We start from the raw sequence: 13,914 nt of genomic DNA on the forward strand, positions 1-13,914 counted from the left end.
AGATTGGGAGGCAGTTTTTGGAAAGATGCGAAAATAACAGGGTTATTATAATGGGAGACATCAACTATCCAAATATTGATTGGCACCTACTTAGTGCCAAAGGTTTAGATGGGGCGCAGTTTGTTAAGTGTGTCCAGGACGGATTCCTGACGCAGTATGTTGACAGGCCAACTAGATGGAATGCCATATTAGATCTAGTTTTAGGTAATGAACCGGGTCAGGTTTTGTGTGTGGTAGATCATGTTTAATGAATCTTGTAGAGTTTTTCGAGGAGGTTACCAAGAAAGTAGAAGGAAAGGCTGTGGATGTTGTCTACATGGACCTTAGTAAGGCCTTTGACAAGGTCCCACATGGGAGGTTAGTTCAGAAGGTTCAGACATGAGGTATCCATGGAGAGGTCGTAAACTGGATTCGAAATTGGCCGTGTGGGAGAAGACAGAGTGCAGTAGTGAATGATTGTTTCTCAGACTGGAGGCCTGTGACTAGTGGTGTGCCTCAGGGATCTGTGCTGGGGCCATTGTTGTTTGTTGTCTATATCAATGATCCAGATGATAAGGTAGTAAATTGGATCAGCAAGTTTGTTGATGACACTAAGATTGGAGGTGTAGTGGACAGCGAGGAAGGCTTTCAAAGCTTGCAGAAGGATCTGAACCAACTGGAAAAATGGACCAGAAAATGGCAGACGGAATTTAATGTAGACAAGTGTGAGGTGTTGCATTTTGGAAGGACAAATCCAGGTAGGACATACACAGTAAATGGTAGGGCACTGAGGAGTGTGGAGGAACAAAGGGATCTGGGAGTTCAGATACATAATTCCCTGAAAGTGGCATCGCCAAAGTTGTAAAAAAGGCTTTTGGCAACCTGGTATTCATAAATCAAAGTATTGAGTATAGGAGTTGGGATGTTATGGTGAGGTTGTATAAGACATTGGTGAGGCCAAATTTGGAGTATTGTGTGCAGTTCTGGTCACCTAACTATAGGAAGGATATGTGTAAGATTGAAAGAGTACAGAGGAGATTTACTAGAATGTTGCCGGGTCTTCAGGAGTTGAGTTACAGGAAAAGACTGAACAGGTTAGGACTTTATTCTTTGGAGCGCAGAAGAATGAGGGAGATTTGGTAGAGGTTTACAAAATTATGAGGGGTGTAGACAGAGTTAATGCGAATAGGCTCTTTCCACTTAGATTAAGAGAGATAAGTACGAGAGGACATGGCTTTGGGGTGAAAGAGGAAAGGTTTAGGGGGAACATTAGGGGGAACTTCTTCACTCAAAGAGTGGTGGGAGTATGGAAAGGGCTGCCATCTGATGTAGTAAATGCAGGCTCACTCTTGAGTTTTAAGAATAAATTGGATAGATACATGGATGGGAGTGGTCTGGAGGGTTATGGACTGGTTGCAGGTAAATGGGAACTAGTGTTCTATGGTTCTATGATTCTAGGTGACAGATCTCTCGGTGGCTGAGCATTTGGGGGACAGTGACCATTGCTCCATAACCTTTAGAATTGTCATGGACAGGGATAGGAGCAAAGAGGACGGGAAGATATTTAATTGGGGAAAGGCGAAATATGAGGCTATAAGGCGAGAATTTGGGAATGTAAATTGGGATGACATTTTTGAAGGGAAATGTACTATGGAGATGTGGTCGGTGTTCAGGGATCTTTTGCAGGATGTAAGGGATAAATTTGTCCCAGTGAGGCAGAGAAGGAATGGCAGGGTGAAGGAACAGTGGGTGACGAGAGAGGTGGAACAACTAGTTAGGAAGAAGAGGGTAGCATACATAAGGTGTAAGCAGCAAAGATCGGACAGGGCTTGTGAGGAATATAGAGTAGCAAGGAAGGAACTTAAGAAAGGGCTGAGGAGAACGAGAAGGGGACATGAAAAGGCTTTGGCAAGTTGCGTAAAGGAGAATCCCAAGGCTTTTTTCTCGTACATAAAGAGAAAAAGGATGGCTCGAGTAAAGGTAGGTCTGATTAAAGACAAAGGTGAGAGGATGTGCCTGGAAGCTGTGGAAGTGGGTGAGGTTCTCAATGAATACTTCTCTTCAGTATTCATCAAGCAGAGGGGTCTTGATGATGCTGAGAACAATGCAGGTGAGGGTAATGATCTCGAGTAGGTAGAGATCAAGAGAGAGGATGTGTTGGAGCTGTTAGAAAATATTAGGACAGGTAAGTCCCCGGGGCCTGACAGAATATTCCTCAGGCTGCTTCGCGAGGCGAGGGAGGAGATTGCTGAACCGTTGGTTAGGATCTTTGAGCCCTCGTTGTCCACGGGAGTGGTACCGGAGGATTGGAGGGTGGCGAATGTTGTCCCCTTATTCAAAAAAGGTAGTAGGGATAGTCCAGGGAATTACAGGCCAGTGAGTCTTACGTCTGTGGTGGATAAGCTGTTGTAAAGGATTCCAAAAGATAGGATCTATGAGCATTTGGAGAGACATGGACTGATTAGGGACAGCCAGCATGGCTTTGTGAAGGGAAGACCTTGCCTCACACGCCCGATAGGGTTCTTTGAGGAGGTGACCAGGAAGATTGATGAGGATAGTGCAGTGGATGTGATCTACATGGATTTTAGTAAGGCGTTTGACAAGGTTCCACATGGTAGGCTTCTTCAGAAGGTCAGAGGCCAAGGGATCCAGGGAAGCTTGGCCGTGTGGATTCAAAATTGGCTTGCCTGTAGAAAGCAGAGGGTTGTGGTGGAGGGAGTGCATTCGGATTGGAGGGCTGTGACTGGTGGGATCGGTTCTGGGACCTCTACTTTTTGTGATATTTATTAACGACTTAGATGAGGGGGTGAAAGGCTGGGTTAGCAAATTTGCAGATGACACAAAGATTGGTGGTGTTGTGGATAGTGTTGAGGGCTGTCGAAGCTTGCAGAGGAATATTGATAGGATGCAGAGCTGGGCTGACAAGTGGCAGATGGAGTTCAATCCAGAGAAGTGTGAGGTAGTACACTTTGGAAGGACAAACTCCAAGGCGGAGTACAAGGTTAATGGCAGGATTCTGGGGAGTGTAGAGGAGCAGAGGGATCTGGGGCTTCATATCCACAGATCACTGAAAGTTGCCTCGCAGGTGGATAGGGTCGTTAAGAAAGCTTATGGGATGTTAGCTTTCGTAAATCGGGGGATTGAGTTTAAGAGCCGCGAAGTGATGATGCAGCTTTACAAAACTCTGGTTTGGCCAAACTTGGAGTACTGTGTCCAGTTCTGGTTGCCTCAGTATAGGAAGGATGTGGAGGCATTGGAAAGGTACAGAGGAGATTTACCAGGATGCTGACTGGATTGGAGACTCTGGATTATGAGGAGAGACTAAAGGAGCTAGCGCTGTTCTCATTGGAGAGGAAGATGATGAGGGGAGACATGATAACGGTATACAAGATATTGAGAGGAACAGACAGAGTGGACAGCCAGCACCTCTTTCCCAGGGCGCCAATGCTCAATACAAGAGGACATGGCTTTAAGGTAATGGGTGGGAAGTTCAAGGGTGATGTCCGAGGGAGGTTTTTCACCCAGGAGAGTGGTTGGTGCATGGAATGCGCTGCCTGGGGTGGTGGTGGAAGCTGATACATTGGACACGTTTAAGAGATTGTTAGATAAGCATATGGAGGAATTTAAGTTAGAGGGATATGTGGGAGGAAGGGGTTAGACAGTCTTAGGTGTGGTTTGAAGGGCGGCACAACATGGTGGGCCGAAGGGCCTGTATGGTGCCGTATTGTTCTATGTTCTAACAGAGGTGCCACTGTCATGAGGGGCATAGAAAAAGTGAATGGTCACAGTCCTTTTCCCAAGGTTGGGAGATTCTAAAACTAGAGGGCATAAGTTTAAGGTGAGAGGGGAAAGATTTGAGAAAGACCCGAGGGGCAAGTTTTTCCATACAGAAGGTGGTGGTTATATGGAGCAATCTGCCAGAGGAAGCTGCAGAAGCGGGTACAATTACAATGTTTAAAGGACATTTAGACGCATACATGGACAGGAAGGGTTTAGCGGGATATGGGCCAAACACAGGCAAATGGGACTAGCTCAGGTAGACAACTTAGTCAGCATGAACAAGTTGGGCCAAAGGGCCTGCTATCGTACTGTACAACTATCACAAAATAGCAACAGAAGAGTTGCCACAAGATCACTGTTGAAACTTCCAAGGAACTCAAATCTGACTTTTCTTTGACAGTGCCCCACAAACAACAAATCAATTGCCAGCTTACAGGGGCCACAATGTCTCTACACCCTAACACTAATGTATGGGCTGCTCTCAAGTCTGCCACAATTGGCACTCAAGAAGCCACGAGTCTCTTTACCAGCAAGAACAAACAGGACTGGTTTGATGAGAACGACCTGGAGATAGAAGATCTAATTAACCGTAAATGTAAGGCATTCTTGGATTGGAAGGTTAATCTTTCCTCAAGAGAAAAGAAACAGCTTTAAAAGCATCTGAAGGCAGAAGTTCAGCAGAAAGGGATTTGTACTATACACAGTACTACAGAGGCTATATATTAGTGAAGCATAACCTACATACTTTTGTGTTTAATTCCCTTGTAACAAATTATAACTTTGTTTGCTTTCTGAATTACCTCCCACACCTGCACACTGTCCTTTTGCTAATCATGCACTGGGATACCCAGATCCCTCTGCTTCTCAGAGACGGGCAATCTCTTCCAATTAAATAATATGCTCTTTCTAAAAAAAAAATCCTGCTAAAATGGACAATTTCACATTTCCCCACAGCGTAAGACATTTGCCAGATATTTTCCTATTCCATTATCTTATCCATATCCCTTCATATCCTCCTTGTGACTTCTTCACAACTTACCTTCCCATGTATCTTTGGGTCATCAGTAAAGTTAACAACACCTTTGGTGTCTTCACACAAGTCACTGATATAACCTGTATGAAGTTGAGGCCCCAAAATCATCTTGATTGTTCATCGTTATCAGCACCAAATCATGAAATTTGTGCAACTTTATTTACTTAACGGATATGAAAATCACAAATAACATCCTTCCTGCAAAAACTGCAATTTTTTTCTTCATTTCCAAGTGGGCTGTTAATTGTTATTATTCTGTGAAATGAGCTTCAACAATCTGAAGTGACAATGTCACCTTTTGTTGCCGATATCAGTTGCTGTTTTTTCCAGTACTCATCAAGAGTCACAGATAATTGGTCAACCTGGAATGTTATCTCAGGTTTTCCATTGCCATAGACACTGCTGACCTGCTGGCAATTTCTACCATTCTGTTTTATTTGAGGTTGTAATTATTGTAATTTTTTTTCTCTCTCAGTTCCAGCAATGTCTTTTACTTCCTCATGTCCTCAATTGTTTCCTTTTATCTACATCACCTCCAAGTGGATCATCTGCAATTAAGAAGCCTTCACCACTCCCAACCAGCAACAACTTTGTCATTCACTCTCTGTCCTCATGTTCTCACAGACATTGCCTTCACATTTTCTTCTCTGCAACTTAAACAAGTTTGTTTTCTAACATTTCCTGGTCCTGATGACATTAGCCTGAAACATTAACTGTTTCTCTCTCCAGAGGTGCTGCCCGAACTGCTGAATATCTCTGAATCTTGCTGACTTTATTTCATATTTCTAATACCTGAAGTCTTTTATTGCTTTTCAACCACATTTTACATTCGACTGTTCAAAACGATTAACAATCTATCAGGTTTTAACAGAATAATTGGCTCAATTAAATTTGCTTCAAATCACTGAACAGTCCAACAAATAGATAAAGGCAAAAAATGTTGGAAACATTCACAAGTTCAGGCAGCATCGATAGAAAGAGGAGTTTCAGCTCGAAGTTCTTTCATCAGAACTTACGAATGCATTTTCTGATCATTAACATGTTGCTGTTTGTGAGAATACGCAATGACAGAAATTAACTGTCTGCCACATCTCCAAAAGGTGTTGATTGCATGCAAAACACTTTGGGATATCTTGAAGTTATGAAAGACACAATATAAATGTGATTGCTTTTAACCCAAGACCACTAATATTAGGAAAAGTCAGTTGACGTCTCGGGTCAGGAACCCCTCCTCAAAACAGGTCCTTCTACTGTTCTGAGAAAGGGTCTTTGACCTGAAACGTTAACTAGTTTCTCTTTCCACAGATACTGCTTGACTGGCTGAGTTCTTCCAGCATTTTCTGATTTTGTATCTATTACAAAACTTCAAAATATACCATTGTTACATGTTTGCTGCACTTTAGTTCCTTCTAGATTCTAAGGAAAGTTCTGGTGAGCATTTGTCTCATGTATTTCACATAAATCTGTAAAGCAGAGCCAACAATGTGTGACAGCTATTCTGTCATTGATCAAGGTGTTGATCCAAAAGCAAATCTCCGAAGAATTTTCAGCCTAATGGCTGAGGTACAGTGTAGAATTAGGTTGATTACCTGGACTGTAAAACTAATACTGGTCCATTCATATCATTGTTATTTGGCTGATGGAACTATGGCAGGAGAACACAACACAATTAGCCAGAAACATGAGGAAATTGCTGGTTTTCAAATGCTGGTAGAATGCAAAAGAAACCAGGTTTCTTATTGTGAACATCTACTTAATTGGTTACTGAACAATGCTAACATAAGGAACAAAATGATTTAACAGATCTAGATGTCAAGGAGCCAACAAACGTTTGCCAGGTCTCCTGGCAGCCCTCCCATCATCATTGCATTTAGTTCTTACCGCTTTAGCGACTGTCTGCCAGTACTGGTGGCTTCGACACTCATCCATTCGCTCCTTGTGGAAGAAGCGGCATTTTTCTGGAACAAGTAGCACATCGCTCACAAACTCACCTACTGAAAAAAATAAATGAATCTGTATTGAAGTTCCCAGAAAGAAGCATAGAGACAAGTTTTCAAACACCCAAAGATCACTGTCAAGGATTTTTGAAAACCCATGGTTACATGCATCAGTAATTTCAACACATTTGGGGTGCAAATTGAAAAGCTCCTTCATAGAGGTGACAAAGACATGGTAAATCCACACAGCCTCCTTCTGTGCTGTGTGATTCAATGAAATTCCAAGTTCAACAATTTAGCTACCAAAAAGGAGCTCTGCAAAATTCTTCTAAATCTTATGAATTTTGATAGAATTAAGAGATCTTATTGAAATGTATAAATAGACATTTTGATGCTTTTTAAAATCAATTGACTCTAGTTTGTTTAAAACTCATAACTCTCGTTTGGCTAGAAGACAAAGCATAACATGCTTGGCTTGCCACAAGGCCATTCCTCTCATCTTGTCCGCATTGACCAAAAATGAAGGGCAGGCATGGTGGTGTTGCGGTTAGCATAACACTTTACATCGCCAGCGACCTGGGTTCAATTCCGGCCACTGTCTGTAAGGAGTTTGTACGTTCTCCCCATGTCTGCGTGGGTTTCCTCCCACATTCCAAAGACGTACAGGTTAGGAAGTTGTGAGCATGCTCTGTTGGCGCCGGAAGCATGGCGACACTTGCGGGCTACCCCCCAGAACACTACGCAAAAAGATGCATTTCACTGTGTTTCGATGTACATGTGACAAATAAAGAAATCTTATCTTATTTAGATTACTCCTACTTCACTGCCATTGCCTGCAACTATTAAGGCTTTTCAAGTTCGATTCCAGCAACCTTTCAAATGTGCTCAGCACGTATGCCTCCAAACCCATTTGGGTAGTGACACCAGATCTCAAGCACACTCAGTCTAAATTTTATCCACCCAACGAGTCCCCTCCATTCCTTCTAACGGAACTGCACCACTCCCTCCCCCAAGATGGCAATGTCTATACCAACAAAAAGAAAATAGGTCTTTCCTGTTCACCTGGTAGTTAAGGGACTTCGGGGAGGAATGAAAATAACAACAGAATTTTATATATAATTTTGAACAATCTTAGACCAGGGTCTTAAATCTAAACAAGGCAATCAATAAAGGTATGAGGCATCCATTGACTGTGGGAGATATGGAAACTACAGCAGTGATTAGACTTGGGTTTGATCCTAACCTTCAATGCTGTGCAGAGTTTGCACGTCCTGTCTGTGGATGCACAGCTTTCCCACCACATTCTAAAGATGTGCCAGTTGGAGGCTTATTTGCTCCTTTAAATTGCCCTAGCATAGGTAGGTGGCAGAAGAATCACGGGTGGAACTGATGTGGATGAAAGAGAAAAAGTTGGAATTAAGTGAAGATGGGTGCTTGACGGTTGGTATGGATGTGTTGGGCTGATGCATCTGTTGCCATGCTGTATGACTCCAAGAATGACATTAAATTCATCCTTAGTTCTCCTTTACTCAGTCTAAAATTTTTAAATCTTCAGGCTTATTTCTTTTTTTGGGGTAATATTATAAGCCTTTTCTTTTGACTTAATTCTATTGTGCTACCTCATTTTTTCCTCATTCCCTTAAAATAAGCTTCTTTTATAGGTAAATGATTTGAAATTTCTTCAGTCTATTTCTCATTCATTATTTATATCTAACTGTGTGTGTTATCATTAGTCAGATGTTCCTCAATGTTTTTTTTTCCAACTGTTCTGACTAATTTCCCATTGCTGGAAGCAGATTGCTCACTTAACTATTTGCATGTGGGATCAGAAAGCACTTCCAGACATACCCCAATTCCTTACTTCTACCTGGCAGATGAATTGAAATGCAAATGAATAATAATAAGAGAAAATTTTACATGTCATATTTCTTCCTCTATTTCCCTTGTACCACTGAGTGGTGGGGAGGCAGATACCCTGACTGAAAAGATTAATCAATTACCCCTGGACTTAATCCAGTAGAAAAATGATGCTCTTTCACGCCCATTTTTCTACCTTAATTACACTGCCCCTAATTAGGCTACTGGGCCAAGCTTCCTTCCCCATCAGTTGCAGTTTAATTGTAAGCATCTCAGTAAATGAATTACAGGCCCAATCCAGAAACTTGCACAGGATAAAATACTGGGCGGTATAGTAACACAGCTAGTAGAGCTGCTGCCTGAGCACCAGAAACCCAGGTTCAACCTTGACCTTGGGTGCTGCTTGTGTGGAGTTTGCACAGGCTCCCTGTGACCACTTGGGTTTCTTTTGGGTGCTTTGGTTTCATCCCACACCCTAAAGACATGTGAGTTGGTTGGTTAATTGTCTGCTGTAAATTGCCTCTGGTGTGTTGGCAAGTGATAGAACCTTGGGGGTTTGGGGAGGGGCGGGGGGGGGGGGGGGTTGGTGGGGGATGTCAGCTGATCAGGGGAATAGGAAATGGTATTAGTGTAGGATTAGTGTAAATATGGGTGCTTGGTGGTCACTGTTGACGATGGGCTGAAGGGCCCATTTCTGTCCTGTCTCTGTCTGCGAGGTGATTACATTTATAAAACTGTGCAGTATCACAGAGATCCTCACCTATTCTTCCAGGTAAACATAAAAGTTCTCTGACACCATTTAAAAGAGTGGAGAGATTATTCCCAGTGCCCTATTCGAAATTTTAATCCTCATATCACAAAACCAGATGTCATCCTGTTGTTTGTGGGACCTTGCTTTGTTCGTCAGAATATATTTGAAGGCACCATTTACAACCCAACACAATATATATGGGAAATGACAACAGAGAGATGCTGACTGGCCCAAGACCGATATCGTTGTTGAGAAACCTGTCACTGAAACCAAGTGATCATCCTCATCCACTATTAAACAGATCTGAACGGGAAGGCTGAATGCATTAGAAGCTGCTCAGAATAAAATCTAACAGATTGCAAAGCAATGCACCAGCAACTGATGGGTATCACGTTGTTAGTGCAACCAGCTGTCCTATGCATGAAATGTCAGTGGTAAACATGTTGTATCAAAAAAAGAGAAAAAGACATGATTGCACCTTCCACCACCATTATTTCTCAGCACACATTCCATCAGCTCGGAGTCATCCATCTCAGGGAATAAAACCAGTAAATAGAAAAGAGATTCAGCAAAGGAAACCCAGGACTCGTGAACCAAGTATAAGGACACAAGGAATAGAAAAATAATGTAATTTAACCTCTTCAACCTCATCCACAAGAGAAAGATCCATGGCTGATGAGTTCTGAGACTTACTTTGCCTGATCCCCATAACCCTAAATTCTTCATTGTCCCAAAAATCTCAGTCTTGAATGTACTCAATGATTCAGTGCTCTGGGACAGAGGATTCTATAAATTCACAATCACATGAATCCCTCTATAACTCAGTCTTATATGGCTACCCTGTCTCCTAATTCTCAACTCTTTCACTAGGGGAAGCATTCTCAGCATCTACCAATCCGTCAAAATTCTCAGTCAGCTCAAAACAAGCCTTACAGCCCACCACGTTCATGCCAACCATCAAGCACCTATCTATACTAATCTCATTTATCAACGCTTGACCTCAATGCCTTGGCAATTCAAGTGCTCATCTGGAGTCTTCTTAAATGTAGTGAGAGTACCTCCCTCCACAACCTACTTGGTTAATGCATTCCAGATAACAACCACCCTGTGGGTGAATAAGATCTTCCTCAGGTCTCCTCTGAACCTCTTACCAAAAACCTATTCCCTCATTTTAGATGGCCTCTGCTTTGGAAACAGTTTCCAACTACCTACCCTATCCACACTCATCATAATTTTGTTCACCTCAAATCAGTCCCCCACAAACCACCTCCATTCCAAGGAAAACAAACTCAGCCTATCCAATCTCTCCTCATAACTAAAGCATTCCATCCCAGGCAACATCTTCTCTGCAACCTCTCCAATGTAATCACAGCCTTCTCTAGTGTGGTGACCAGCTCTGCACACAGTATTCCAGCTATGGCCTAACCAATGTTTTACACATTTGTACCATGTACTCTGGTTAATGAAGACAAGCATCCTGTCTACCTTTGTCACTGTGTCATCTACCCGTGTTTCACCTTAAGGCATCTTCTGACATACACCAAGGACCCTCTGTTCTTTAGACACTCCAGGGCCTGATGATTCATCATTTCTATCCTATCCTTCGCAACTTGTTGCAAGCTGCTCTCTGCAGATCCACTCATAACTTTTATTAGAATTTAGATTTAAAAGAGTAGAACAATTATATGTCTCTACCCGCACTGTACTTTCTCTGTAACTGTAACACTTTATTCTGCATTCTATTATTGTTTTACCTTGTACTACCTCATTGCACTGTTGTAATGAATTGATCTGTATGAACGGTATCCAAGACAAGTTTTTCACCGTACTTCAGTATATGTGACAATAATAAACCAATTTACCAAATTTCATCATCTTGCACTTATCAGAGTTAAATTCCATCTGCCATTGCTCTGCCCATCTTACCAACTGATCAATGTCATCCTGTAGCCTATGACTATCTGCTCAATTGTCAGCAGCACCACTAATTTTCATGTGATTTGCAAATTTACTAATCCAGTCTCCTACACTTATATCCAAATTGTTAATTTTGGATCTACCTCCAATTTTGGATCCAATTTGCCAACTTGCCCTGGATCCCATTGAGGAAGTGAAGGGTTAAGAATTGCAACCATACCTATAACTGGTAAACAAAAAATATATATATGCATTTATATTTCTCTAGCAAGTACTAGCAAGCTGCTGACCCACTAGTTAAGTTGGAGTGTTAAGTATGTTAACTGCCTTTGTTTCGGGTAATGGACCATTCCGTTATGTCAGACTGTGGCGATACTGGGTGTAATTAACATCAAGTTGAAGGCTTGGTCTAAACAATGCCTTTGAATGCCTTGATTATAACTCAATTATACTAAGACAAGAGGTGTGATAGCTGTCTGGGGATCTCTACAGCTTGACTGAAACTCGCGGCGCCGTATGCATGGGACGTGCGTGACAATTCCTGTATAAATGTCTGTCTGCCCTTTGTGCGGGGAGAACTCGGGAAACGACTCTTAGTGAGTGCTGAAGAAAATTCTCCTAGCAGTGCACTGCTAATAAAGGTATTTGTTCGGATCGACCTCGTGGCACTGTGTTACTTACAGCAGACAGAAGGGGAAAATTAATTTCGGGACGACACCATGGGCTCCAAACCTTTGGACGAGTTTCTTATGTGGGACTTTGCCAAAGACTGACTGAAGCCCATAAAGACTACATCATTCCACTTGATTACCTCTTGCAAAAATTCAATCAAATTGGTCAGACAGAATCTCTCCCTAACAAAGCTAGACTGGCTATCTTCGATAATCCCTGCTTCGATAATCCAAGTTTAGAGTTATCCTGTCCCTCAGATTTTTTTCCCAAAACCTCCCTCCCACTGATTTTAGACTCACAGTCCAATAGTTACTTGACTTAACCAACTGCTCTCCTTGACTAAAGCTCTCCAATTTGCTGTCCTCCAATCAGCTGGCACCCATTCCATCCGCCCTTCTCGTCGTGGAAGTCAACATTCCATTTGGAATGCTCTGGCGAAGCAAGCAGACCATCACCTCAACTTCCTCAGAAGACTAAGAAAATTCAGCATATTCCCGTTAGAGCATTCTGTCCAGATGCATCATGGCTTGGTATGGCAACTGCTCTGCCCAAGACTGCAAAACAACTTCGGAGTGTGGACACAGCTCAGTCCATCAGGAAAACCAGCCTCGCCTCCATGGACTCTGTCCACTGGCTTGGGAAAGCAGTCAACATAATCAAAGACCCCTCCCATGCCGGACATTTTCTCTTCTCCCCACTTCCATTGGGAAGACAATACAAAATCTTGAAAACATACACCACCAGACTCAAGAACATCTCTATCCTACTGTTATCAGACTCTCGAACAGACCTCATGTATGATAAAGATGAACTCTTGATCTCTCAACCTACCTTGGCATGGCTCTTGCACCTTATTTGTCTACCTGCACTACATCTAACTATAACACCATATTCTGCATTCTGTTACTGCTTTTCTTTTTGTACCAACTTTATGTACTTATGCTTGGAATGATCTGTCTGGATGGCATGCAAAACAAAGCTTTTCCACTGTGTCTCAGTAAAGGTGACAATAATAAACCAATAATCAATTACAATGAATGTTGCGATTCCAGGAGAACAGAGGGAACTTTTATATATACAGAAGGCAGCAACACAGGTAGAGAAGGTGGTTAAAAAAACATGTAGGACACTGGCCTTCATTAGCCAGGCCGTAGATGATGAGAGCAGAGAGGTTATGCTAGAACAGAACAGTAGTTGGCCCACTAACTGGCCCAAATGGAGTACTCTGTACAGTTTCAGTCGCCTCACTACGAGAAGGATGTGATCACAGTGGAGATGGTGCAGAGATTCACCAAGATGGAGTTTTTCAATTATGAAGAGAGACTGCAGATGCTGGAATCTGGAGCAACAAGCAATCTGCTGGAGGAACTCCGCATGTCGAGCACCATCAGTAGGGGCATGGGAGGAATTGTTGGCGTTTCGGGTCTAAACCCTGCATCAGTCCTGATAAGTGCGAGGTGTTGCATTTTGGGCAGACAAATCTGGCTAAGACTTGCACAGTGAATGGTATGGCCCTGGGCAGTGCTGTACAACAGAGGGACCTAGGAGAAAAAATTCATGGTTCCCTCAAAAAGGCATTACAGGTGGACAGGGTGGTGCAGACGGCTTTTGCCACGCTGGCCTTCATCAGTCAGGGCACTGAGTTGTGATGTTATGTTGCAGTGGTACAAGACGTTGGTGAGCCTCCTCCGGTCCAGGGAAAAGAAGTTCAGCCTATCTGATTACTCCCCATAACTGAAGGCCTCTGACTCAAACAACATCCTGGTGAATTTCTTTTGCACTCTCTCCAGTGCGAACACATCCTTCTTAAAGAATGGCGACCATATCTGCATGCAACACTCAAAATGCAGCCAAATCAGTGTTTTGTCAAATTGCAACACAACATTGCAATTGTCTACCTGCATTGCACTCTCCTTTTGTATTCTGCATTCTGTTATTGCTTTTCCCTTGTAGTACCTCAATGTACTTGTATTCTTAAGTGATCTGTA

The 13,914-nt window shown here is 42.6% G+C and overlaps 1 protein-coding gene across 4 annotated transcripts in view; it reads right to left on the bottom strand.

The window, feature by feature from the left end:
* aplp2 (amyloid beta (A4) precursor-like protein 2) overlaps positions 1-13,914 on the bottom strand; it is a 128,460-nt gene that overhangs the window by 61,293 nt on the left and 53,253 nt on the right. For 3 of the 4 annotated variants that reach the window (XM_052039746.1, XM_052039744.1, XM_052039747.1), the window contains exon 4: positions 6,674-6,786. In XM_052039746.1, the coding sequence (XP_051895706.1) occupies positions 6,674-6,786 (113 nt within the window). The remainder of the gene's footprint in view (positions 1-6,673; positions 6,787-13,914) is intronic. The other variant, XM_052039745.1, reaches the window with a different exon arrangement.

This window comes from Pristis pectinata, chromosome 27, assembly GCF_009764475.1.
Source record: "Pristis pectinata isolate sPriPec2 chromosome 27, sPriPec2.1.pri, whole genome shotgun sequence".
In the NCBI taxonomy this organism is placed as follows: domain Eukaryota; kingdom Metazoa; phylum Chordata; class Chondrichthyes; order Rhinopristiformes; family Pristidae; genus Pristis; species Pristis pectinata.